Genomic DNA, 26,142 nt, shown 5'->3' on the forward strand with positions numbered 1-26,142 from the left:
CCAATATCACTGTGGAATTCCCTTAGTGGTAACCATATATCCATACTCCATATTCGTTAGGGAAAAAAAAAAATTCTTACCTCATAATCTGTAAATTTCTGCTTTAAGTCTGGATCAATTGCTTTATTATTCATGTGCCGCTGGATAATGTTCTCCATTCCCTGTTGTTCAAGCCAGTCCGTGACATCATAGAAGGAATCCTGATCTGGTAAAGCTGCCAGAGTCTAAACAGAAAACCAAAACAAAAAGGCAGGTACCAAATCACATGACGTCTTTGATTTTGAGCCAGGCAGTTTCCTCCTCCTCCTTTGTACTTTCAGCTCAACTGGAATCAGGGCTGGGATCTGGCACCACAAGGCTTTCATTTGCAACTACCTGGAAATGTTTTCCCCCCTATTCTTATATCCCCTACCCACCTTGTGTTTAGTCCCAGTCACTGCAGTGACAGTCCCAGGCAGGAGGCCAGAACTCTGCAATCATGAATCCAGAACACAACCACTAGATGTCACCCTTGGGCAATGACCGTGAATGCCCTTCCCCTGCCTCCGCAGCATCCCCGGCCCCTGCTGACCCAAGGAGAACTTCCGCATGGCAGTGCAGAGCAATTTACTAACTGATGCCCCAGGACTTTCAGTTTAACATTCAGCTTTTCATAATCTTTGGTCTAGCTAGAGCAGTGCCCATCTCCCCTCTACCTGAAGAGTTCTAATGAAAGAAAAAAGCTATTTAAATACTAAAACCCGTTCCTTATTAGAAGAGATCGGGTGCACTTCCACCTGTGCACATAGCACATTTTACATATGAAATGATGTAATTATTCTGATGATTAACATTAGCAATGAATTTGCAAACATTGGAAAGAAATACTGGATGAGCAACTCTGCTATGCCAATATGGACTTGATTAATCAAGGAGTTTCTTTCTATTCTTAGGCAAAAAAGTCCTAGATAAACCATGCTCCTATTCTCTCCTGTACTGCTAAAATCCCTGTTGATCTTTTCTATAGCAGACATTACAGAGAGAAACAATATGCATAAGGAGCAGAGGTCAATATACAAACTCAATCATAGAAAAAATTTCAAATGCATATTTCAAAGTCCTTTTTAATAGCATCAAATATGCTGTGCAGCAACAGAAGGGATGAGCCAGGGTCAAATAAAAAAAAATGTCAATAATATGAAAAATACTATGATAAAGACAAAACTGAATGACAAGCCCTCTAATTTCAGATTTTTCAGGTAAACAAGATGTACATTTAAGTGTTCCAATGGTGTGGAGAGCTCTAGGACCCATATTGATCCTGAAGAAAGTGGGGTTCTTTGCAGGCTGTGACATTTTATAGGATCAACATAAGAATTATGCAAAGATGGCACTGTATAAAACATGTTCATTCTAGGGGAGTCCAACTGGCAATTCTCTGGGATGCCTCCCTCCAGATTCTCCATTGAAGAAGATCTGCTGGCTGGACAAGATTGCGGGGCTGCTCAGCAGAGCCCAACCCGCCAGCAACCGAAGTGAAGAGCAAGTGGTGGGACAATCCAATGCACCCCAACCCACCGGTGGCTGAAGACCCCAGGAGGCCATGCAGCCGTCCAGCAGAGCTCAACCCACCAGCAGGCAAAGTTCGGAGGAGACTGTGGGCTACCGGGTGCTTCCCAACCCACCATGAAGAGGAGGGCCCAGGTTTGCCCACATATCCCTAATAAGAGTCTGAGAGAGTGTGTGAGAGAGAGTGTGTGAGAGAGAGAGAGTGTGTGTGTGTAAAAGAAAGGGAATGTGTGATTTGCTTTATGAGCAATATGATGGGCGCATGTTGTTGAACTGGCATCTCCGTGCAATATGCTATACATGCAGTTTAAGTTTAAGCATAAGTTTTGGAATAGAAGTTGCACCATACAACAAAGCTACATCTGCTTGCTAAGAGATCAGAATTTTAAGAAGTGAGACATACAGAGTCTTTTTTCATAAATTCATGGTGCTCTGTACTTTTGGAATTTCCCCTGAGAAAACAATTGGCAAATCAAGGGTCCTTGGGGATATGTGCAAAAAATGACTAGCTTTGCACTGGGTTTAAATATGTTTATCGAAATTAGAACATGTGTATATGTGCTATAAAATGAGAAGCATTACGCCAGGGATATGTGCAGCAACGTGATAAGCACTTGCTTGGGTTTAAACATGCTTATGGAAATTAAAAAGCATTGTGTCCAGGGTATGACATATGCAGCACCAAGAAGTATGTTTTATACAAGGCGCTGAGCACAATATTATGCATATTTTGCATACTGTGGGCATTAATTTCATGTAATTTATATTCATTAGGTGCAGTGAATAAGCTTGGTTGTGAATGTACATGTTTCTTAAATATGTATGGAGTTGTGATTGAATTTTAAAATTGTGTTCAAATTCCTAAAGGAATTTGTATTTGTTTGTGCACAGGGTATTTTTAGTGTTTGAATAAATATATATATTTTTTATAAAACACACACATTAGTACTTGCTCCTCATGGATATTAGATTGTATCAATGAAGCACTTTAATTACTGTGAGAAACATTGATAATAAAGACAAAAGTAGGAACACTAAGCAAAATCAAAGACATTTAAGTGCAGAGAATCACAGAATAAAAAGTAGTAGCTATCACTGTGTGATGAATTAGCAGAAAATGCTTCAGCCTCTATCCTGAATATAATGATTCATGTAAAGTGCTCATAAGAGTCCTGTAAGAAATAGGAAGCTGCTTCTGGTTATTAAGGGAATAGTTGCTTGATGAAAAGTTCTAAGCAGTAGTTCTTTTAGTTGGCAGATAATTTGATTCGCTGCCTTTTCTAGCTATTTATTTATTTATTTTGCACTCTGGGTTGTAATGTGAACTGTCCTAATTCTGCTCTTCATCTGTTCTTATGATTATTGCTATTTTATTGTAGTTATGACCTCTCTGGAAAAAAGATTCATGAAAGAGTACATGGATATTTGTTTTACTACATGATTGATTGGAATTGTTTGTGTTCTTTGCTTGCTTTTTACATGGTATTCTTCTTGTGTATTTATAAACTGCAATAAATATCAAATAAATGAATACACATTAATATGGAATTTTTAATGCTGCTAAGTGCTGGAATAAGCAAGTTAAAATATTTTAAAGTTTCACTCGTGATGCATGTCGGCTGTTGGAAACTACTTAGAAATCCATTGACAGATGCATTATATGTACCTACAGTACTACTGCTGCTGCTACTACTACTACTACTACTACTGAATGTAAAGTACTGAAAAGTGGACCATAAATCAAATAAGGCATTATTTATCTGTAAGAGTACAATTAGTAGAGTTCAAACCTGCATGTCTATTGCCCACCCAAAAAAATCAGTTCTGGCTTCACCACTGGTATGAAAGAGAGAGAGAAAGAAAGAAAGAACGAGCCAACCTGTGTGTATGAGAGAGAGAGAGAGCCTGCATGTGTGTATGAGAGTGAGAGCCTGCATGTGTGTATGAGAGAGTGAGCCTGCATGTGTGTATGAAAGTCTGCATTTGTATGTGAGAGAGCGAGTGACAGAAAGAGAATTAATGAGTCTGTGTGTGTAAGGGAGAGAGACAGTGTGTGTGTGTGTGAGAGTATGTAAGGGAGTGTATGAAAGAATGAACATGTGTAAGTAAGTGAGAGAGAGAATGAGAATAAAGTTTGTGTGGCCCCCCCTCCCCCCAATCCACAACAATCTCAGAGTGACTGGAAATCAAAAGATCCCAGCTATGGAGAGTGGAAGGTTTTTAAATCCTTATTAGTTTTAATTTTTGTGTGATTTTTGCAATATTTTATAGTGTTTGGGAAATATTAATACAAATTTATGTGAGTTTTTAATTACTGGATATTCTATTCATTACTTGTTTTGACATGTATTCCTTTTATTAGTATATTTTAATATTATGAATGTTTTTTTTATCTCTTATTGCTTGATTTTTGTGAGGAATGATGATGTTTCTTTTTTTCCATTGTTTCACCTCATAATACAGTCAGGCTTGTTATGATTTCCAATTCAGATTTTGTCTGCAAGTTTGAAGTGTTTTGGAGGGGGTTCCGAATTACTATTGTGCCATGGGCATCAAAATGTCTCAGTTTGGCATTAGATGTAGGTAAGTTGGAGATTAGGAATACACAGGGAGTGTATTCTGACTGTCATGATTCAAGTCCTGGCTGGGTGCAGGGAACACTACTCTAGGACTGGTGTAGGAGTGGTGCAGGACTGCAGAGTAAGGCTTGGGCAGTCTTCTGCCTAGTCATCCTCCTTCCCCGCAAGTTGGGCCATTGGGTTCTGGGGGTCAGTAGGGCTTGGCTGCGGCAACTGTACATCATGGTGAGTCTGGAGCAAGGCTGGGACAGGCTGGTAGAGCTGGAGAAAGGGTTGGACAAGCAGGTAAGGCTGGAGCCAGAACTGGAGCTGAGTTCAGGTAAGGACTGGAACTGAAACTGGGACTGAGTGCAAAGTAAGGATTGGAACTGGGAATGAAGCAGAATGCAGGTAACGGCTGGAACTGAAACAGAGGGCAGGTAAGGACAGGAACTGGGACTGGAACAGAGTGCAGGTAAGGAGATATATACAGGCTGGAACAAGACACAGAGACAGGACTGGACAAGACAGGGCAGGACAGGACCAGACAAGGATAAGGCAAGACAACGCAGAACAAGGAACAAGATGCCTGAGGGCAACAAGGCTGAAGGCCCATAGGTCACTAAGCAAGAGGCTCAGAAGGTTAAGGCCAGAAAAGACCTAGATTGGCCACAGAGCAAGGTAAGGTATAGACAGGCCACAGAGCAGGGCAAAGAGCAAGATGGCCCATAGGCCGCAAGACAGAGTAAAGAGCAAGAAGGCCTGTAGGCCACAAGGCAAGGCAGGGGATAGCACCCAGGTCAAGGAGACAAGGGAGACTCCATGAGAAGGCACAGGTATAGTGACGATGCAATATTATGTAGGGCTGGAATCTGGGTGTGGTGTGGTGCAGGCAGGGAGGAGAAGCTTGGCAAGGCAGTTAGTTAAGCTCAGTGAGGGCTCCTGGAGGCTTGGAAGCTTTACCACAGGCATAGTCAGGCCAGCAACAAGGATAAGTTATACAGCTAAGTAGGGCCATCTCGATTTACCTACTGCCCACCCCTAAGTTAGCGGGCTATCCAGATAGCTAGATAAGTGACTTATCTGGCTATCTAGCGGCTGCTGAACATAACCAGATATTCAGCAGCTGAATATCGAGCCCAATATGATCAAAGTAGGCTTGAATTTATTCAGATCTCATGTACATACAGAAATCCTAATCTGCGGATACATACAAGTACAAAACATGAACCAGTCCAAGTAAATCTGAATCCTAGCATAACCAGCAGAAAAAAGGATGTGATAATGCCCCTGTCAGATCATTGAGAAGACCTCAGCTTGCATATTGTGTACAATTCTGAAGGCTATAAGGTAACAAAATGGTGCAGTGTCTACAACAAAAGTGCTATAAATGAAACCTAAGGGCCTAAATATATAGAGCAGGATATTTAAAGTTTAAATGACTAAGTAACTTAGCCAGATATAACTTATCTGGCTAAGTTACGTGGATAATCAGCAGCAAGGCTATGTCGCTGAATGTCCATGTAGAAGTAACTATTTAGCTGGATAAGTTGTACCTAAGTTTAGACCTGCTATTGAGCAGGTCTAAGTTAGACAGGCAACTTATCCGGCTAAGTCTAAATATCGCTACTTAACCGGATAAGTAACTTGGCTAAGTAGTGCCACCCCGATCTGCCCACTGCCTGCCACAAAGTTCTCCAGCTAAGAGACAGCTGGATGAGTGACTTATCTGACTATCTAGTGGCCACTGAACCTAAGCAGATTATCAGCAGCTGCTAGATAGCTGAATAAATCCTACTTATACAGCTAACTGCTGGCTGAATATTGGCCCCATATTGCTAGAGGAGAGATGAGACAGGCTAGGGAGGAGGGAATGGAGGACATTCAAATATCTCAAAAGTATCAATAATGTACAAGAAGCAAAGCTTTTTAAGAGGAAAGAATGATCTAGAACAAGAAGCCATGGCATGAGATTCCTTGGGGGTAGACTCAGGAGCAATATCTGGGAACATTTCTTCACATAAAGGGTTGACTATGCATGGAATGGTCTCCCTGGGACTGCAGGTGGTACTCAGGATTATGTAGCAGTGTCAGTAAAAATGTCTCTGTCTCCATCTCCTGGCAGGGAAGCAAAACCTAGGACAGATCTGGGTACGTACAGGGAACCTTGGGATAAGCATAGACAATTTCTAAAGCTGTAAAGAAGGGAGAGGAAGTCCATAATCAACTGAGGTCTTACAGTGCTGAACCAGGTGTGAATCTGGGCAGACTAAATAGACTTTAAGGACCTATCATATTAAAAAAAAAAAAAAAGAAGAAGAAGTATAAACTTGCATGGCAGGGTGGGGTCCTGGATTTTCAAGCCTGATTTAGTCCCATCTTTAATTCTGAAACTCCAAGAAACCAAAGCAGAAAGAAAGCCCTCCAAGATTACATTTTGTAGATGGAAAAATCTTGCAAGTCTTTCAAAGGTCCCATAAAAAAATATTCATTTTCTACAGCTTCAAACTTAATGATTCAGATCTCACAAGGTTTTAGTTAAATAGTTACGAGCCTTATTCAAAAAAGACTTTTCCTCTTTTTCTGCCTAATGGAAAAATAATCTTTAAGTAAGTCCCTGTGCCTTAGTCATAGTGGAAATGTGGTATTTCTTTTATTTTTTGCACAAGGCTTAAATTTCCCACAAAATATCACTGCTCCTAAAATTACTTGCAATTTTGTTCATAATTTTTGCACAATCTGTATATTTTGCTCTTAGTCCTACTAACTAAAGCAGCCCTTGCAATAAGATTTTAACCATTTACCTTGTTGATAAGTGTCATCGCAAAAATAAGCAACTCAGAGTCAGCTCCATTCTTCTCCTCTAAGATTTCAATTAGAATTGACCATGGCCTCGAACCTTAAAATATTAAACAGTAATTATTTAACAATCTGTGAAATACTGGATTGATGTGCATACATTCAGCCACCTTGAAAGGAGGAGATCCTGGGGGCGTGTGTTTAGGTCAGGGGAAGAGAAATAACATGAACATACAAGCCAATGCTATACCGTGAGCCGGCTGCAGCGCACGGTTAACCCGCAATTGGACACGCATTTGGACGTGCGTCCATATCCCCCGATGCAAAACGGGGGATATGCTGATGAGGCTATTATCGATTCCCCCTCCATGCCAAAAAGAAAATGTGCGCCTCCGGTGCACATTTTTACTCTCAAAAATTAATGCCGGCTCTGGAGCTGGCATTAAGTCTCGAAGAGCCCAAAAAGTGTACCGAAAAGCAGAAAATACTGTTTTTCTGTACTTCCTCTGACTTAATTTTGTGGTGATATTAAGTTGAAGGAAAAAAATAAAGCTAGAAATGTCCGTCCCCCCCCCCCCCCCCCAAAAAAAAAGTGTGCTGGTGGGTCAGGTTAGGAAAACAGATGCTCGTTAATTGAGCGCTCGTTTCCCTAAGTAGCTGACAGCCACCTCTCACAGGCACCCGCTGCCGTGGAGGTGCTAGTGGCACGCAATTTCCCCCATGTGCCTCCTTTGTACCGCTGGCAGCCCATTTGCATGCAGCACTGGGTGCCCCAGAGAGGTGGATTGGCGTGCGTTAAGGGAGCGGGCGCTCAATCATGAGCACCCTTTAACACGTGCTGATATTGCATCGGCCCGATATTGCATTTTCAACTTTACAAGTATTATTTTCCCTGAAAAAGCATGCACAGATAATGCAGGTGTTTCAAAGTTTTGAAAATTGGTGGGACACTCACTGTTAAAAGAAGCTGTGGCTTTTTGTCCCAATATGGAGAGCTTGAAAACTGTCCCCTTAAGGAAAATCTCATTGCTTACATTTAATTGGTGGTTCAGGACCCCTTGTCACCAGCCCTGGGACATTTTCAAATGGCAAAGAATCAGCACTGCATATATACTTTGGATTCAGAAAAAGTGCACACTTGGCAAAAAGGTTGCCAAGTGGGTTTCAGAAAAGCATGCCAGGCTATCTTTCAAAAATAGCATGCATGGGAACAGATTTACCAAACATCTGCTCCAGAGCAAAAATGTCTCCAGATTTACCAATGGAAATATCCCCATTTCAAATGGAAGAAACAGCGAAAATAAACTGAAGCAATTTTTCCACTATGTCAAATCTTTGATAAATCAGTCCGATAGCATCAATATGAGCAAAACCGATGGAATCCTTACAGCTTAATAACAGATTGTCAACGAATGGAAACAGAACATGCCATACTACATATTGATTGACAGATGATCATCAAAGGCCAAGAAAACACAGAAACAGTACCAAATTTCTTAAGCGGTATCAACTGGATTAAAATATTTTCAAGCACAACTGAACACGTTAGACAATGACAGAAGATGACTAATTGGCCCATCCAAACTGACCAGTTGGTCCTGTTAGTCTGTAAGGATATATCCCAGCTGCCAAGCTCTAGAAACTTGCCCACCTATAGGAAAAGGTGCACCTTTTAGTTCTACCAGTTAATGTCATACATCCTCTACAATTAATCCAAAATTCAGCTGCCCATATCCTAACAAATACATGTTTAAGAGACCACATAACTCCTGTGCTTTCTTCCTTACATTGGCTTCCAATTGCCTTTCAGGTTCAGTACAAAGTATTAACTATGAGGTCCATATTCAAAAGCCATTTTGATGGATAACATAACAGTTATCCATCTAAATGGCTTACCCAGCTAAATTCGGCATTTATCCAGCTACATTTCAGCTGGCTAATAAGTTAGGGGGTTAGAATTTAGCTGGATAAGTTAGGGACAGTTCAGGGGTGTAACTGGGAGGAGTTGAGTTAGCCGGCTAAGTTAACCAGCTAATTCCAATAATTAGAGTTAGCCGGATGACTTATCCAGCTAAGCCTTGTCGAGTCAAAGATCTGTTCTAAAGTTAGCCTGCTATATTCAATAGTGTAGCTGCACTGTTCAACATGCCTCCAAAGTTAGCTAGATAAGTTTATCCTGCTAACTTTGCTATTCGGACTGTTTTTGAATATAGACCTCTCTAACTTTCAATTTGTTGTATAAAGATCCCGCTGCTTGGTTGAGTGCATCTCTCCATATATACACGGCAGCAAGACAACTGCATTCCGCAAATAATCCTGCTTGAATTCCCTGTATTAAAGGTAGCAACATTGATTACAAGGAACTGTACTTTCTCAATCTCTGGACCAAATTATAGAACTCATCCATGAAGTCTTAAGAATGACCACAGATGATAAAGAATTTAACCTAAAAACTTTCCTGTTTAAATAGGCCTTCTGTATATAATCGCCTTGATATAGCAAATATAAGACTTTCGCTCTAATCTTACGGCATAATGACATATCAGGCTCTTCTTTTCAATGCAGACTTGTTTAGTCGCTTTTTATCTGTTTTTAGTTGTGACTGTTATTGTTTATGATTTTATTATTGTTTCACTGTTAAACTATTCTTCCACACTGCCTTTGGTTAACCCCCCTCCCAGTTCTCCTTCCCTGTTGATATGTATTTCCAAACCTTTTGTTAGTATGTGAACCGGTATGAGGTCCCCACTAATACCAGTATATAAAAGTTTCTAAATAAATAATAAATAAATATTATGCATGTTCATTTGTAAACCATATCATGCATTCCATGTAGACCATGGTATATAAGACTTCTAAAATAATTAAAATAAATAAAAAATAAAACAAACAATATTTTTCCCAAGGAGCCGCTTGGCAATAGTGAACATAACATGATCAAATTTGAATAAATGATTGGAAGGCGAATAGTAAGTAAATCCAATGCTCTATCTGTAGGGAGATATCTCATGTTTTACCACTGATTCACCAGTTATGAATTATAATAGCCATGTACAGGCCAAATTCTGACAGGCTCCAAAAGGCACTGTCACAGCAAGAAAGAAGAAAGACATTTTATGCAGGTGAACTAAAACTGCACTGTCTCAGTGGAAAATGAAAAACTTTTGTCCTGTTACACTGAAGGATACCTTATTAGATGTGCCTGTTTACATGTTCCTGTGTCAGTATGAGCGAAAGAGGACAGAGAGGCAACAACTTAAGCTCCTAAGTATCAGGGATAGCCAAGCAAGCAAAGGTCAGAAAGATCTTCACCCTTAGAGGTGGGAGGCAGTCAGAGATGGAGGAAAAACACGGACACTGGCAGACAGATGTGGCAGCTCTCCCCCGAAGAAATGGGAAGGGGGAAGAAAACTGGCAATGTAGCAGGCCCCCCCCAAACTAATGGGGAGGGGGGAAAAGACCTGCAATGTGGAAAAAGACCCTCCACACACCACACACATGAGCTTATTTATATTTATCAGCTGGAAAGTATAAGACAGGGGGGCAAAGAAGAAGAAAAGAAAGGAGGCTGAAACAAAAAAAGAGTAACAGACCCCCAGGGGAGAGCGAACCAAACCCTGAACGCAAACCCTGAGAGAAAACCCAGAGAGCGACCCTGAAATCTGTGCCGAAGCATCCCTGAAAGCGAAAGGGGTCCAGAAGCTGCCCATCACTCCCTGCTATCAAGAAGGGAGAAGACTAGGTGTGGCCAGGTGATCAGAGAAAGGAGATCCCGGCTCAGGCAGAGAGTGACATGGAGTCATAGACGGTGAAGAGTGAGAAGCAGCCCAGACAGCCAGCAAGTACCAGAGGCAGAAGCTAGCCTTCTTCTTGCATAGCTTGCCTGCTCTGCTAGCACCAAGCCCTGGAAGCAAGTCTCTCCCCTACCCACATTCTTCAGCTCTTCAGCCGGAACTTGCCTCAGAGGTAAACAGCAATATCGCCTGAAGTTGGGACCTAGGGTGAGTAAGTTAGCCCTAAGTATTAACATATTAAGCAGGCTAAGGTTTATGGCATGTGTGAAACTACCCATGATACAGAACTTTCTTTAGGGAAAACTGCTTAGTGGCCAGGATGTTAGAGATAGGAATTGTTATTTTCTAAATGCTATGTCCTGCCAAATCTGATAAATAAAAGTCTATTTCTGAGGAGAATACACGTTTTCTTTTCCCTGACTTAGGGTCGCAAGTAAGGTGTGAGGGCAGCTGGCAGTGTCTTGTAGCAGACAGATCCCTGTACCCTTAAACCTGCTTATATAGCTCTAAACTTTCAAAAGGGAAACTTTGATAAAATGAGAAAAATAGTTTAAAAAAAATTGAAAGGTGCAGCTACAAAGGTTAAGAGTGTGCAAAAGGTGTGGCCATTATCAAAAAATACCATCTTAGAAGCGCAGTCCAGATGTATTCCACCCATTAAGAAAGGTGGAAAGAAGGTCACACAATAGCCGGCATGGCTAAAAAGTGAAGAGAAGGAGGCTATTTTAGACAAAAGATCTTCATTAAAAAATTGAAAGGAAGAGCCATCAGAAGAAAACAGGATAAAGCATAAGCATTGGCAAATTAAATGTAAGACATTGATAAGACAGAATTTGAAAAGAAGTTAGTCATAGAGACAAAAACTCATAATAAAAACTTTTAAAAATATATCTGAAGCAGAAAGCCTGAGAGGGAGTCGGTTGGACTGATAAAGGGGCACATAAGGAAGATAAGGCTATTGCAGAAAGACTAAGCAAATTCTTGGCTTTGGTGTTTACTGAAGAGGATGTTGGGGAGATACCTGTTCCAGAGACGGTTTTCAAGGGTGACAATTCAGATGAACTAATCCAAATCACGTTGAACCTGAAAGATGTGGAAGGCCAGATTGACAAACTGAAGACTAGTAAATCACCTCAACTGGATGGTATACACCTCAGGGTTCTGAAAGAACTAAAAAATGAAATTTCAGACCTATTTCAATTAATTTGTAACCTATCATTAAAATCATCCGTTTTTCGTGAAGACTGGAAGGTGACCAATGTATCCTCGATATTTAAAAAGAGCTCCAGGGATGATCCGGGAAAATATATAGACCGGTGAGCCTGACTTCAGTATTGGGAAAAATCATGGAAACTGTTATAAAGAATAGAATTACAGAACATTTAGATAGACATGATTAATGGAACACAGCTAGCATGGATTTACCCAAGGGAAGTCTTGCCTCACATATCTGCTACATTTTTTTTGAAAAGATGAATAAACATGTGGACAAAGGTGAACCGGTAGATGTGGTATATTTGGATATAATTGGATTTTCAGAAGGCATTCGACAATGACCCTAATGAGAGGCTTCTAGGAAAAGTAAAAAGTCATGGGATAGGAGGCAATGTCCTATTGTGGATTACAAACTGGTTAAAAGAAAGGAAACAGAGTAGGATTAAATAGTTTGTTTTCACAGTGGAAAAATGTAAACAGTGGAGTGCCTCTTTACTTGGACTAGTGCTTTTTAATATATTTATAAATGATCTGGAAAGGGGTACGATGAGTGAGGTGATGAAATTTGTGAATGACACAAAATTATGCAGAGTAGTTAAATCTCAAGCGTACTGTGAAATTACAGGAGGACCATGTGCGACTAGAAGATTAGGTTTCCAAGTGGCAGATGAAATTTAATGTGGATAAGTGCAAGTTGATGCTTATAGGGAAAAATAACGCTTACTGTAGTTGCACCATATTAGGTTCTATCTTAGGAGCTCCACCCAGGAAAGAGATCTAAGCATCATAATGGATAATACATTTAAATAGTCAGCTCAGTGTGCTGTGGTGGTCAAAAAAGAAAATAGAATGCTAGGAATTATTAGAAAAGGAATAGCAAATAAAACAGTGGATGTCATAATGTTTCTGTATTGCTCCATGGTGAGACTGCACCTTGAATACTGTGTGCAATTCTGGTTGCCACATCTCAAAAAAGATTAGAGAAGTGAATCAGAACTGGAATTGGTTCGTGGACGGCCAGCGCCATCTTTAAAAATGGCACGGGCCATCCAGTGCTCCTACCATGTGACAGGGGCCAGCCAATGGCACGAATACCCTTTCACATGCTAAGGGCAAAGGGCCATCGGCACCATTTTGTTTACTGGCAGCCGATGGCCCGAGAGTGGGAGAATGCTCCCGGGACCCCACTGGACAACCAGGTACTTAAACATTTTGGGGGGTCCGGAGGGTGGGGGGATACTAAAGAACTAGTTTTAAAGGGTCGGACTGTGTTTTTGTGTTACTTTTAAGTGCCCTTTCTTCCCGCCCCCCCCCCCCCCCATAACGATAAGAGAACCCACAAAATTAATCATGGTGTTTCCTATCACTATCGGGGACCCCCGATATCTGATGAGATTCGAAATTTTCAATCGTGAGATAAACGATTCACATCCCTAAAAAAGATATAGTTGCACTGGAGAAAGTGCAGAGTAGGGTGACCAAATGATAAGGGGCATGGAAGGGCTCCCCTATAAGAAAAGGCTAAAGAAGTTAGGGCTGTTCAGTTTGGAGAAGAGACGACTGAGGGAAGATATATAGAGGTCTACAAAATCATCAAAGGAGTTGGACAGGTTAATGTTAATCGGTTATTTATTCTCTCAGGACTAGGGGGCAATCCAAGAAGTTAGCAAGTGGTTCATTTAAAATAAATCGAAAAAAAATATTTTTTACTCAGCGCATAGTTAAGCTCTGGAATTCATTGCCAGAGGATGTGGTTATGGCAGTTAGTGTAACTGGATTTAAAAAGGGTTAAAGTTCCTAGAGGAAAGTTCCATAAACTGCTATTAATTAATAAACAATAGTAGCTTGAGATCTATTTAATGTTTGGGTACTTGCCAGGTACTTGTGACTTGGATTGGCTAATGTTGGAAAGAGGATGCTGGGCTTGATGGACCCTAGGTCTGACCCAGTATGGCATATCTTATGTTCTTTATGAAAATTAAATGCTAGAGTAGTAGTTTTCCTCAATGTCTTCTCTCCAGTAATTAAATCAAATCTGATTGCATTATGATTTTATTGCCAAGTGGTCTAACTACATTTCCTCTTGCACCAAATCCTGAGTTCTACTAAAGATTAGGTCTAAGACACCTTACCCTCTTGTCTGTTCCAGGACCAGCTCTATGAAGCTGTCATTTATTCCATCTAGAAATTTTCTCTCTCTAGCATGTCCTGATGTGACATTTATCTAGTCAGTATTGGGATAATTAAAATCTAGAGAGAAAAGAAGCAAACCCTTGCACATAAGCAAGTATCACAGTACGCTGGTGCAGGATAAAAATTTAGTCACCATTGATTTCTATGGTATGCTTTACTTGAAAAATTGAACATCAAGGATATATACAGTTCAAACAGGCAACTCCATGAATTCCAAGTAATACTTTAAACTCGGTCCCCCACCGAGTTTAAAGTATTACTTGGAATTCATGGAGTTGCCTGTTTGAACTGTATATATCCTTGATGTTCAATTTTTCAAGTAAAGTATACCATAGAAATCAATGGTGACTAAATTTTTATCCTGCACCAGCGTACTGTGATAATTAAAATCTCCCATTATTATGATGTTACCAAATTTGTTAGTTTCCCTAATTTCTGTTAGTATTTCATCATCTGAGGCAGATGGTAGTATACCCCCACCAATATACTCTTCCCCCTCACACATGGAATTCCCATCCATAAAAATTCCATATTGCATATGGCCACCTGCAGGATCGTTATTCTGTTTGATTCTATGTGATCCTTAACATATAGTGCTACCCCTCCCTCTACCAATTTGATCCACTTTATCATTGCGATACAATTTGTATCCTGGTATAGCACTCCCCCATTGGTTATCCTCCTATCAGGTCTCTGAGATGCTAATTCAGTGCTATACAATCTAATGCATCAATTTTTTTTTCAGACTTTTGGCATTTGCATACAGACGTTTCAAAGTATCAGTATTTGCAACCTCCTTAGTAGTTGACAGGAATGATTTGGAATCTTTTAACTCAGTCTGCTCTTTATTTAAAGGCACCTGGGTTACTTTTGCCTTTATTGGAACCTCTCTATTGAGATACTCTAACTCCCTTGTTTTGTTAGTATCCTTCAAAGATACTGCCCTCCAAATCGCGCACTGCTGAGCGACTGTCAGCTTTCCCCCATGATCTAGTTTAAAAAGCTTATGGTGACAGTGTCTGGAAATCTCAAGGTAGAAAAATGAGGCAGTAGCCAGAGCTGGAGCGATGCCAGGGTGCATAGAAAAAGACAGCCAACAGAAAAAAAAGAACAGATAATACTTCTGTACAGGTTACTGGTGAGACCGCCGCTAGAAAAGAGTGTCCAATTACAGAAGCCATTCTTCTGAAAGGATATGCACAGGATGGAGGTGGCCCAGAGAAAGGCTAGCAAAACACTGAAGGTTCTGCAACAAAAGCCATATGAGATTACACTTACACCCTAGAGAAAAAGGAGAGTCAGAGGATACGGCAGAGACATTTAAATACCCGAAAGATATAAATCAGGCACCGGCAGCAAACATTTTTCAAAAGAAAAAATGCTGTTAAACAGGAGATCACAGTCTGAGGCTCCATGGTGGCAGAATTAGGCAGGGCAAGTAGAGCCATAGATAGAGGATCCTCCAAAAATCAGAGGGCAGCAGAGGAAGTCCCAGTTTTTGGGTGCTTTCAGCATTTGGTACCCTAGGCCCATGCCTAAATCCAGCCCTAGAATCAGGAGCAACATTCAAAAATATTTTTTCATAGTAAGGGTGGTGGATGCATGGAATGGACGCCCAGAGGAGGTGGATGAGAAAAAAAAAAAACGGCAACAGAATACAAATACAGCGCGGAATAAGCCCCGAGCATGGAGGAACCATGGTTAAAACCCAAAGTTTAATGAGCATGGGGAGGCTCGAATTTCTTTTTTTGGGAAACAGCTTCATTAACTTTGACGGCAGTGGGGAATATTTCAAAATTTGATAATAAGACACAGAAGGGGGGGGGGGCCCAGGGTGTTCACTTAAATATTGGTTTTGTAAGAATCAAAAGTTGAAGATGACATGGTTTGACATGGCCTTCCAGTGAAGGTGGTGCAGGTCATCACTGTAACAGATTTTGGACCTGCTTGGGACAGATGTGGATGGAAAAGGAGAGGGGATATCAGTAGAAGACATGGGGGAAGAGGCAGCTGGTTTGGGGTAGCATATGGAAATTTATGAGGATAATTTCCAAAGTGTTTTACCCATGTTAATCAGCTGTCTGAAAATGGCTGTCCCTCAGTGTGGCAGAGAAAGACCCAACTGACCTATCCAGTCTGCTCAATTAAGATTCAGCCGCTTTGGGAGGATGTAAATATAGAGGTCAACATTCAAAGCCATTTACAAAGATATCTGACAAGTTGATAAATAGCAAGCGTTGCCATATTCAGCCACTTATCCGGCTAGAATTTAACCAGATAAGTCATCATCCAGCTAAAATCTATCCAAATTTTACAAAAGACATTCCAGGGTCGTTTCAGGGAGGAGTTGAGTTAACCTGATAACTTAGCCAATTTTTAATTATAGCCAGCTAAGGAGTAGATTCATCATTCTTCGCAAAATGATGAATCCCGTGAAAAATGGGGCGGGGCAAAGGGGGGGCGGGTCTGCGAAAGGCCGTAGCTGTTCGCACCATGGCAGTGTGATTTCGCCGGCCGCGGTGCAGCCGGCTGCAGTCTTTCACACAAATAGCGCCACCGTAAGAGGTGCTGCTATTCGCTGAGCTACTGCCGGCGAGAATGTTCCTCACATTATCGCCGGCAGTGGTGCTGCAGCTGACTCCTCCCCCTCCCTGCCCCGACTCCTCCCCTCCCAGTCATTTACATCCTATCGCACACGCAAAGGCCCTTTTCGTGCGCGATAGGGATTTATCGCGTGTGTTAGGGCCTTATCGCGCCTTAACACACGCGATAAACCTTTAGAAAATAACCCCCTAAGTTAGCTGGATAACTTCAGACCTGCTTTAGAGTAGATCTAAAGTAATCCGGCCTTGTGTGACTAAGGGAGTGATTCGCTAAATCATGGTAAAAGTTAATGAAGATTAACGTGCATTATTAGTGAATAGACCCCATTAGAAATAATGGGACCTAAGGCAAATAATTTGCATTAATTCATGTTTAATGCATATTAATTAATACTGTAGATTAGTGAATTGCCCTCTTAATTCTGTAAGATACAGAGTAGCAAATGCACATTAATCAGCGTGAACATTTAGCACCGGTTACCAAATCACTTCCTTGGTCAACAAAAGGATTTTAGTACAGTGCTGAGAAACAGGGTTCCATTGTCTAGTAATTTTGTCATTTGAAGAGAGAGCACAACTTACCTTTTTCATAATCCACATTGTTTATTGCTTTAATAAGATGCTGAGCATTGGACTCTGTGTATTCTATAAACACAATCAGCAGTTTCAATGCAGTTTTCACCACCAAACGGTACTGAAAAGGAGCAAACAGAGTGTCAATTTTTAAAACTTCATATTTGCCAAGGCGATCAACCCACCCCTGTTTCTATCAGCAATGACAACTCTGTCCAGCACCTGAATGCCCCAAGCACACCAAGGTCACTGCCTTGGCATCTCTGTGAAGCCCTGGCCAACTTTAGTAACACTGATTCAAAATCAATGGAAGAGAAGTTGAAAAGGTTTTGAATAAAAGATGTGCCCCCTAAACGCCCCCCCCCTCCAAAAAAACATATTCCCTCACATATTTCTATCTAGAGAGAGAGAGAGAGAGAGAGAGAGAGAGATACATATATTGCATAGCTCTCTTTCTAAATCTATCTGTATAGACAGAGAAATATTTAACTATATACACACATGCAACTTATTAGATATGGTAGATCACAATCAAGGTCACTTGAGTAGTCACGGAATGAAATAACCACCACCTCAAATGAAACAAAAACATTAAATAGCAGGAAAAAAATGTGAGAAAATAAAAATATCAGATGTTTTTCAGTTATTCTATTGTCCAAAGAGTCAATCCCCCTGGATAAGCAGCTGAAAAAAACCCCCAGACATGCTAATAATAGGGAACCAATGGAGCATCGTCACTTAGCACAAAACAATACTCAAAACACATTCTGTATTCTAGAAAGCTGCAGAAGCTTCTAGTGGGATTCTAGACAGACACGTGACCTGTCAGTATGACTACATCAGAATACTCACTTTTTCTAATGAAAGAAACAGCATTTCTTCATGGATGAGCATCCCAAACAGCCACACAAGATTACTGATTTCATCAGACAGTGCCAAATCAGGTCATTTGTCTCTCCATGCTCAGAAAGTTCTACTCTTCCTTTGTGAGCATGTGCAGACATTCTCATGCTAGCGTCCCACATGCAAATCTCCTCAGTCTCATATTTTCGCTTCAGTGTTCTCTTCTTGTATCACTGCTTTCTTCACTTCAAAATGTCATTGGAAAAGAAGGGAAAGAGTCCTTTTAAAAATTGCAAAAGATGTGGACAAAAAAATGTCCATTTTCGATCTGCACTCACTTTGTTTAAAGTGTTTAGGACCAGACTATGGTTCCTCCAACTGTGGCCCCTGCAGAAGGGTGCTCATTTATAGAGAGCTCCACTTAAAGTATAAGCAACCAAGTTCATCAAAGCAGGACCATAAAAAGACCAGCAAAAAATCATGCTTGGCCAGCTAATTTGTTTATCTGCATTGGCATTCAAGAAATCAACATTGCAAATGAGCCAATAAAGCTCTGCTCCAAGGCCCTAGAGCCAAAAAGAGCTAGCACCAGAACATCGACATGGAAGATCACTTGTATCGGAAATTAAGCACACATATTCTCCAATGCAGAAACATCAGTGCCAAAATCTCGAGGTGAAACATTAGCACATACTTTCACCAGTGTTGAAACATTGGAGCTCAAGTCTTATGGAACCAAAACATCACTGCTCTGAGTCACTGGTGCTGATACATACGGTAAGTGCTCACAATTGCTATGATCACAACCTTATGACTTGACTTCAAGTTCTAAAGCAAAAGAATAATACCTACAACAAACAGGAGCACAATCATCTTCCAGTACTTTTCTTGAAGTACAAATTAAAGGAAATAAACCAAGAAGACAAATGAGTCCTAAAAATAAAAAAGAAAGGCTATTTTCTAAATTTTGAAACACACTTCTGTCAAAACCCTCAGGTTTATCAATAACACTTCAATCATTACATTGGTTACCAATTAAATACAGAATACAATTCAAGATCCTGTCCATTATACACTCTCTCATCCACACTCCTAATTCAATTACCTTATGTTCCATTCTCCAGATTTAAAACCCACCAGACATCTAAGATCACTGGACAAAAACCTCTTAGACATCCCATCACCACGACAGGCCCGTCTTGACATCACCAGAAAAAGATCATTCTCTGTCATTGGACCAATCTTATGGAACGCATTACCAGACTCTTTAAGATCCATATCCAACTCCAAACACTTCAAAAAATCCCTAAAAACACATTTATTTCAATCTGCTTTCCATATATCACACACTAAATAACATAACTACTTCTCCATCACACAGGGCACAACATTATTATATATTGATTTATTTTTTATGTAAACTATTCATTGTTTTAGATTTTTATTTTTATTATATATTTTTGTAATTTTGAGCTTTTATAATTTGATAATCTTTATGTTCTTTTAAATTTAAATCTTTATTTACATTTGTTTTTTATTTAGTTATGTAAACCGTTTTGATTAAACACTGTTTGTAAAGACGGTATACAAACACTTTTAAATAAATAAATAAATAAACATTCAGAAGTGCAGCTAGCATCCTTTCAAAAAGAATTGCAGTTCCTCCTCCTATCCAGAGCAGTTCAATCAGTTCCAAAATCCCAGCAAGGAACATAATTCTATCTGAGATATTTTCTGTTTCCCAAAATAATGGGCAATCTACCTCCAATATTAGACATCAGGGATCTCAATATTTTCCGGATGAAAGAAATGAGCAAACATCCTTAGAGCTAAAAGACACTTACACACATATTCCAATCAACAAATTCCACAGCAAATATCTAATGTGCACTCTACAGAAAAACCCTTATTTGTACAGAGTGCTACCATTCGGATTAGCTGCAGCCCCCAGAGTATTCACCAGATTCCTAGTAATAGTCGTAATTTATTTAAGGAAGCAATATGTTCTAGTGCTTCCATACTGGCTAGTACTGAGCACCTTGTTCGATCATTTGATCAAAGACTTAACCTTCCTTATAGACTAAAGGAACTACCTGGGAATTCTTGCAAAACAAAAACTAGAATTCATTGGATTAGGATTGAATGTGCTCCAGCATAAAGCATTTCTTCCTTTGAAAAGCACTAACAAATAACTCTTGCCCAAAAAGTGAAGACAAGAGAATGGATAACAGCAAAAACATGTATGACACTACTGGGCTACATGACTTCAACAGTATATGTCACATCATTAGCATGGTTGAAAATGAGATACCTACATTGGCATTTGAAAAGTAAATGGAATCAATTAACTCAAACACTGAGTTACAAGATTCACATAAAGAAGTCAAAGATTATTTGTCAAGGTAGATAAACTAAAAGAACCTGCTGTATAGGCACCATTTTCACTGTTCAGAAATACAGTCAGTGTTAACAACAGAGTCATTGTATCAGGGATGGGGTGTGCATCTTCACAACACATGTTCACATGGTCCCAAGAAGAATCTCTACTTCATATCAACCTTCTGGAACTAAAAGCAATTTTCAATGCCCTAAAAATATTCAAGTCTTGGTTAATAAACAAGATTATACAAATTTAGATGGACAACCAAGTTGCAATGTTCTACATAAACAAGCAAGAGGGAAGAGGCTCCTACACCCTCTGCTTGGAATCCTTATCAATATGCAACTGAGCATCCAAGAGAAATCTGAAAATAACCTCAATCTACCTGCCTGGCAAGAACAATATTCTAGCTGACAGATTAAGCTGCCAGCTAAAACTTCACAAATGGGGAATCAAAGTCTTTGTTTTACAAGATCTCTTCTCATCATGGGGCACACTGTCAACAGATCTATTTGCATCTTCATTTAACCATAAGTTACAAAATTACTGCTCAAAGAGACCATCCCCGGAAGCAATGGCAAAAGATGCATTCCTAATACCATGGAACACAGGTCTACTTTATTGCTTTCCCTCCAATTCTGTTAATATCTGAAGTATCCAGAAATTAAGGCAAGACAAGGGAGAAATTATGTTAATAGCCCCTTACTGGTCTCAGTAAGTATGAATCCCTTGGCTAATAAAGACTGTCAGTAATTGCCAGATCTTTTAATCCCAGTGGCGTAGCCAGAATTGATTTTTTGGGTGGGCACGAGGTTAACATGGGTAGGCTGTAGGCATGCAGGTCTACTAGTTGTTTTTTTTACTGATAAATAATGCCAAATTATGCAGCATAGCATTCACATCTACGCCTAAGTATGAGGTTTACTTAATGATACAAACATAATTCACGGTGATTTGTGGTACTTTACCCTTCTTATTATTACGATTTTATACACGGCTCCTACCTGTCCATAAATTTTGAGAGAGCGGTTGTGTTGCTTATATTTAAATTGCTAACATCTCAAAATATAGATATATATTTTTACCTTTGTTGTCTGATCTTTGTATTTTTCTAATCAGTTGGTCCTGGTCTCTTTTTCCCATTTTTTCCCTTATAGCTCATTTCCTAATTCCTTTTCAGTGTCTTTCTTCTATTACTGTCTTCTTCCCTTCCACACACACACACACATACACGCTTTCTCTCACAGACTCCCTCTCACACACTCAAGCTGTCACTCTCATATGCTCTCCCCCCCCCCCCCCCACAAGCTCACATTCAAGTTCTCACTTTCTCACCCCTCCCCAGGCTTATATTCTTATGCACACACAGACGCACATCCAGGCACCCATTCTCACCCACACACATAAACCCAGACTCCCATTCTCACCCACAAACCCATGCTCCCAGTCTCACTCACACATATTCAAGCTCCCATTCTCATCCATACATATACACATTTAAGGTCCTATTCTCACCCACACATACACACATTCAAGCACCCATTCTTATCCACATATTCAAGCTTCTATTCTCACCCACCCACACAAACCCAGGCTCTCATTCTCACCCCTATATACACACATTCAAGCTCCCATTCTCACCCACCCACAAACCCAGGCTCCCATTCTCAACCACACATACACACATTCGAGCTCCCATTCACCCACATATTCAAGCTTCCATTCTCACCCACATACACACCCAGGCTCCAGTTTTCACCCACACACACTCCCATTCTCATCCACACATACACATTCAAGCACGTGCATAGCTTCCGCTTTCTCCCCCAGAGCAGGAAGATCAGCTGCCTCTCCTGCTGCCACCGGCCTCCTGCTATCTTCGGGTGTTGGGCGGTATGGCCCGCCGAACTTCCTGTCGGGGGGGGGGGAGCGGAAGCGCAGCGCACAACGTCCGCTTCCTCCCTCCCCCCCAAGCAGGAAGATCGGTGGGCAGTACGGCCCGACGCCCGAAGATAGCAGGAGTCCGGTGGCAGCAGGAGAGGCAGCTGATCTTCCTGCTTTGGGGGAGAAAGCGGAAGCTGTGCGCGGCGCTTCCGCTCCCCCAAACAGGAAGTTCGGCAGGCCGTTTGGTCCGAAGATAGCAGGAGTCCGGTGGCAGCAGGAGAGGCAGCTGATCTCCCTGCACTGGGGGGAGGAAGCGGAAGCTGCGCGCGGCGCTTCCGCTCCCCCCCCCCCCCCCGAACAGGAAGACCGGTTGGCCATACGGCCGCAGCAGCGCTTCCCCACGTGTGCCGTGATGGCGCGCGAGGCGTGGGTTCTCTTGTTCGCTGTCGCGGGGATGGGATCCCGCGACAGCCTTGCAGTTCCGGTGCCAGTTGGGTGGGCCTGGGTCTAAGTTGGGTGGGCACCTGCCCACCCAGGCCCACCCGTGGCTACGCCACTGTTTAATCCAATACGATGGGACAATGCTTCACCCAATCTTCAGGCACTAGGCTGACAGCATGGATGTTGAAAGTAGTATAATCAAAAGATTTCAACTACCAGAAAGAATAAATGAGATCCTATTAGTGTCCAGGAATCCTGCCAGTAGGCACGCCTACAATTTCAAATTTAAAAGGTTCATAAACTAGTGTAAATGTCAAAAAGAAGATCCTTACCAATCTGCCACATCTGCAATACTTACTTCATCTTGTGGACTCTAAAGACTAATGCCATAAGAACGCATTTAAGTGCAATCTCTGCTTACCACAATCTAATTGATGAAAAACCAGTTTCTTAATATCCACCAGTAGTGAAATTTCTAAAAAGAATATTTAACTTAAAAAAAGAGCCCATACCACAATGGGAACTAAGCATTGTGTTATTGCAGCTTAAAAGATCACCATTTGAACTAATGGACACATCTGAAATGAAATTTCTATCATGGAAAATCTTATTCCTGATAGCAGTTACATTTGCTGGAAGAAAAAGTGAACTATAAGTGTTAGACAATTACATCCCTTATATGCAAATATTCCAAGATAAAGTAATCCTCGGAACTCAACCTAAATTTCTTCCTACAATAATTTCCGAATTTCATTTAAATCAAGAGATAATACTTTCAATGTTCTTCCCAGAGCTGAATGCATCTAAGAATGAACAGTCCTTACATACATTAGAATGTAGACGAGCCCTTGTATTCTACTTATATAGGACAAAACCAATCAGAAATTCAATACAGCTCTTCATTTCATATGATACTGCAGAAAAGGTTCAACAGTAAACAAGCAAACCTTGTCAAGATGACAAGGAAGAATAGCCTAGTGGTTAGAGCAGTGGACTATGAACCAGGAGACCAAGGTTCAAGTCCCACTGTCACTCCTTGTGACCTTGGGCAAGTCACTTTACCCTACATTGCCTCAGGTACAAAAACTTAGATTGTAAGCCCTCTAGGGATAGAGAAATACCTGCAGTACCTGAATGTAAACCGGTGTGATATCTCAATTGAGATGAATGTCGGTATATAAAATAAATAAATAAATAAAACAGTACAGAAATTGGAAGCACCCCACAAAATAAAAGCAACCAGGTGCAATCAATCAGTGATTCAATGACACTTACCCAACTTGGCATCATTCCAAAATATCTGCAGAGCATGCTCATCTGTCCATATGTTTACAAAGCATTACTGCCTTGATAAAGACTCACACAAAGACAGTCATTTTTGACAAGCGGTACTAAGAAAAATTCTTGCATAGCTACATAAAACGTCCTGCAAACTATACTAAGGGTTGTCAAGAACACTTGAAACATGAATCTAATGCAACCCTCAGCTACGGAATCCCATCTTGTGTGGCTGTTTGGGATGCTTGTCCAAAGAAAAATTGAAGTTGTATACGTGTATCAGGTGCAGAACAAACAGCCACACAAACCCACCCTCCTCCCCAGGAAGTTTACTAACCTTGGAAATAGAGTGAGGAGATTCGTACATTGGACGCTAACACGGGAATGCCCACGTATGCTCAGAAAGGACGACGAGAACTTTCTGAGCTTGGAGAGACTAACGACCCAATTCAGAGCCGTTGGATGACATCACCCATCTTGTGTGGCTGTTTGTTCTGCTATCCACGGTGACCACCTGTTACAGGGAAGCAACTTTGCTTTCTGATCCATTAATTTGATAACTATTAAATGTTAATAATAAGAAAGCTTACTGGACTTGCAGAGAGTATGTACAGCCATTGGACGGTTTCATTGTGATGGATAACACCAATCATTCCATCTACAAACAGCATAATCTGGCTCAGAGCTGAAAACATAAACGAAAATTATTATTAAAATTCTGGCTAAGTACTGATGCTTGAAAGAGATTAAAAAATTACATACACTACTATAGTGACTGTGAATTTTCTGAATAATCAATGTAATTTTATGCCTAGAATCTTCTAATTTCATGACCCTGCTGAGCACAAATTCAAAACAAGAATTTATTATAGACCAAGACATTCCAAACATTTTTATTCCAATTAAGAATTAGTTGGATGGGAGGAGGCCATCCTAGTTCATTTCTCTCACTTCTGTACGTCACTTTTTGAAACTATTATATCAACCCCAAATCCTATTGCCTCCTTTTAACAATGTACACACTGCGAACGTTCACATCTTTCTCCTGCAATCCATTCTAAATTGTGACAGTGGTTTGTTCACAATAAATGTTGCTTCCATTTGTTCCTTAACATCTGTGTTCTGGTGAGTCTGAAGTTGAATCTGGTAGAACACAGATAAGACCTGAAATAAAGGGAGCAGTGAGAGAATTTATGGAGGATCTTACTATGACGAGGAAGAGGATGGGGAGTCAGTAAGGGGATGAAGGGAAAGGAGGAGGACAGATCTGCAACAGAGAAAAAAGATTCTTGCTGCCATATTCTGGATAAATTTGCACAGATGGACAGGCAGAAGGAGGAAAGGCAGCCAGGAGATGACGACAGTCAAGGCAGGAAGGGACCAAATACTGTATTCGAATTTTAATGCTTTCCATTTATATATTTAGACTTGCCTTTCCACTGAGTACCATTACTCCAGGTAGCTAACCTGTTGTACAACTCGCTGCTATGAAGTTTTCAAACAATGGTGACAAATAAATGTAATAAAGTACTGACTACAAAGTTGTGAATGCAATATCCATGCATAATTTTAACAAAAAAATCCCAGACAGCTACATGGACAAATTGGTAACTTTGATGAATGGAGGAGTAGCCTAGTGGTTAGAACAGTGCACTGTGAATCAGGGTTCAAATCCCACTGCTCCTCCTTGTGACCTTGAGTAATTCATTTCACCTTCCAGGGCCTCAGGTACAAACTTAGATTGTCAGCCCACTGGGGCCAGGGAAATACCTACAGTACCTAAATGTAATCTGATTTGACTTGCCTGAAAAGTGGAATGTAAATATTAAAAAAATGGTAGTAATAAATGTGGTTATGTACTATAGCATGAAGTTGTTAGGTTGCTATAAACAGCCAAAAGAAAGCTGAGCCCAATGCAAGTCAAATTAAAATACAAGCAGGACTCTTGTCTTCTAGCTTGTAATTTTCTCCATCATTCTGCAATATCTAAGGCCACTGATTTTATTGCAGTAATTATGACAGCTCTCAGTATT

The 26,142-nt window shown here is 40.7% G+C and overlaps 1 protein-coding gene across 2 annotated transcripts in view; it reads right to left on the bottom strand.

Moving 5' to 3' along the window:
• The window catches only part of FHOD1 (formin homology 2 domain containing 1), a 302,110-nt gene that overhangs the window by 118,987 nt on the left and 156,981 nt on the right, over positions 1 to 26,142 (bottom strand). For both annotated transcript variants that reach the window (XM_029608780.1, XM_029608781.1), the window contains exons 6-9: positions 24,700 to 24,794; positions 17,293 to 17,404; positions 6,911 to 7,005; positions 81 to 224 (exon numbers count right to left, since the gene is read on the bottom strand). In XM_029608780.1, coding sequence (XP_029464640.1) covers positions 81 to 224; positions 6,911 to 7,005; positions 17,293 to 17,404; positions 24,700 to 24,794 — 446 coding nt within the window. The remainder of the gene's footprint in view (positions 1 to 80; positions 225 to 6,910; positions 7,006 to 17,292; positions 17,405 to 24,699; positions 24,795 to 26,142) is intronic.

Source organism: Rhinatrema bivittatum, chromosome 7 (genome assembly GCF_901001135.1).
Source record: "Rhinatrema bivittatum chromosome 7, aRhiBiv1.1, whole genome shotgun sequence".
NCBI classification, from domain to species: domain Eukaryota; kingdom Metazoa; phylum Chordata; class Amphibia; order Gymnophiona; family Rhinatrematidae; genus Rhinatrema; species Rhinatrema bivittatum.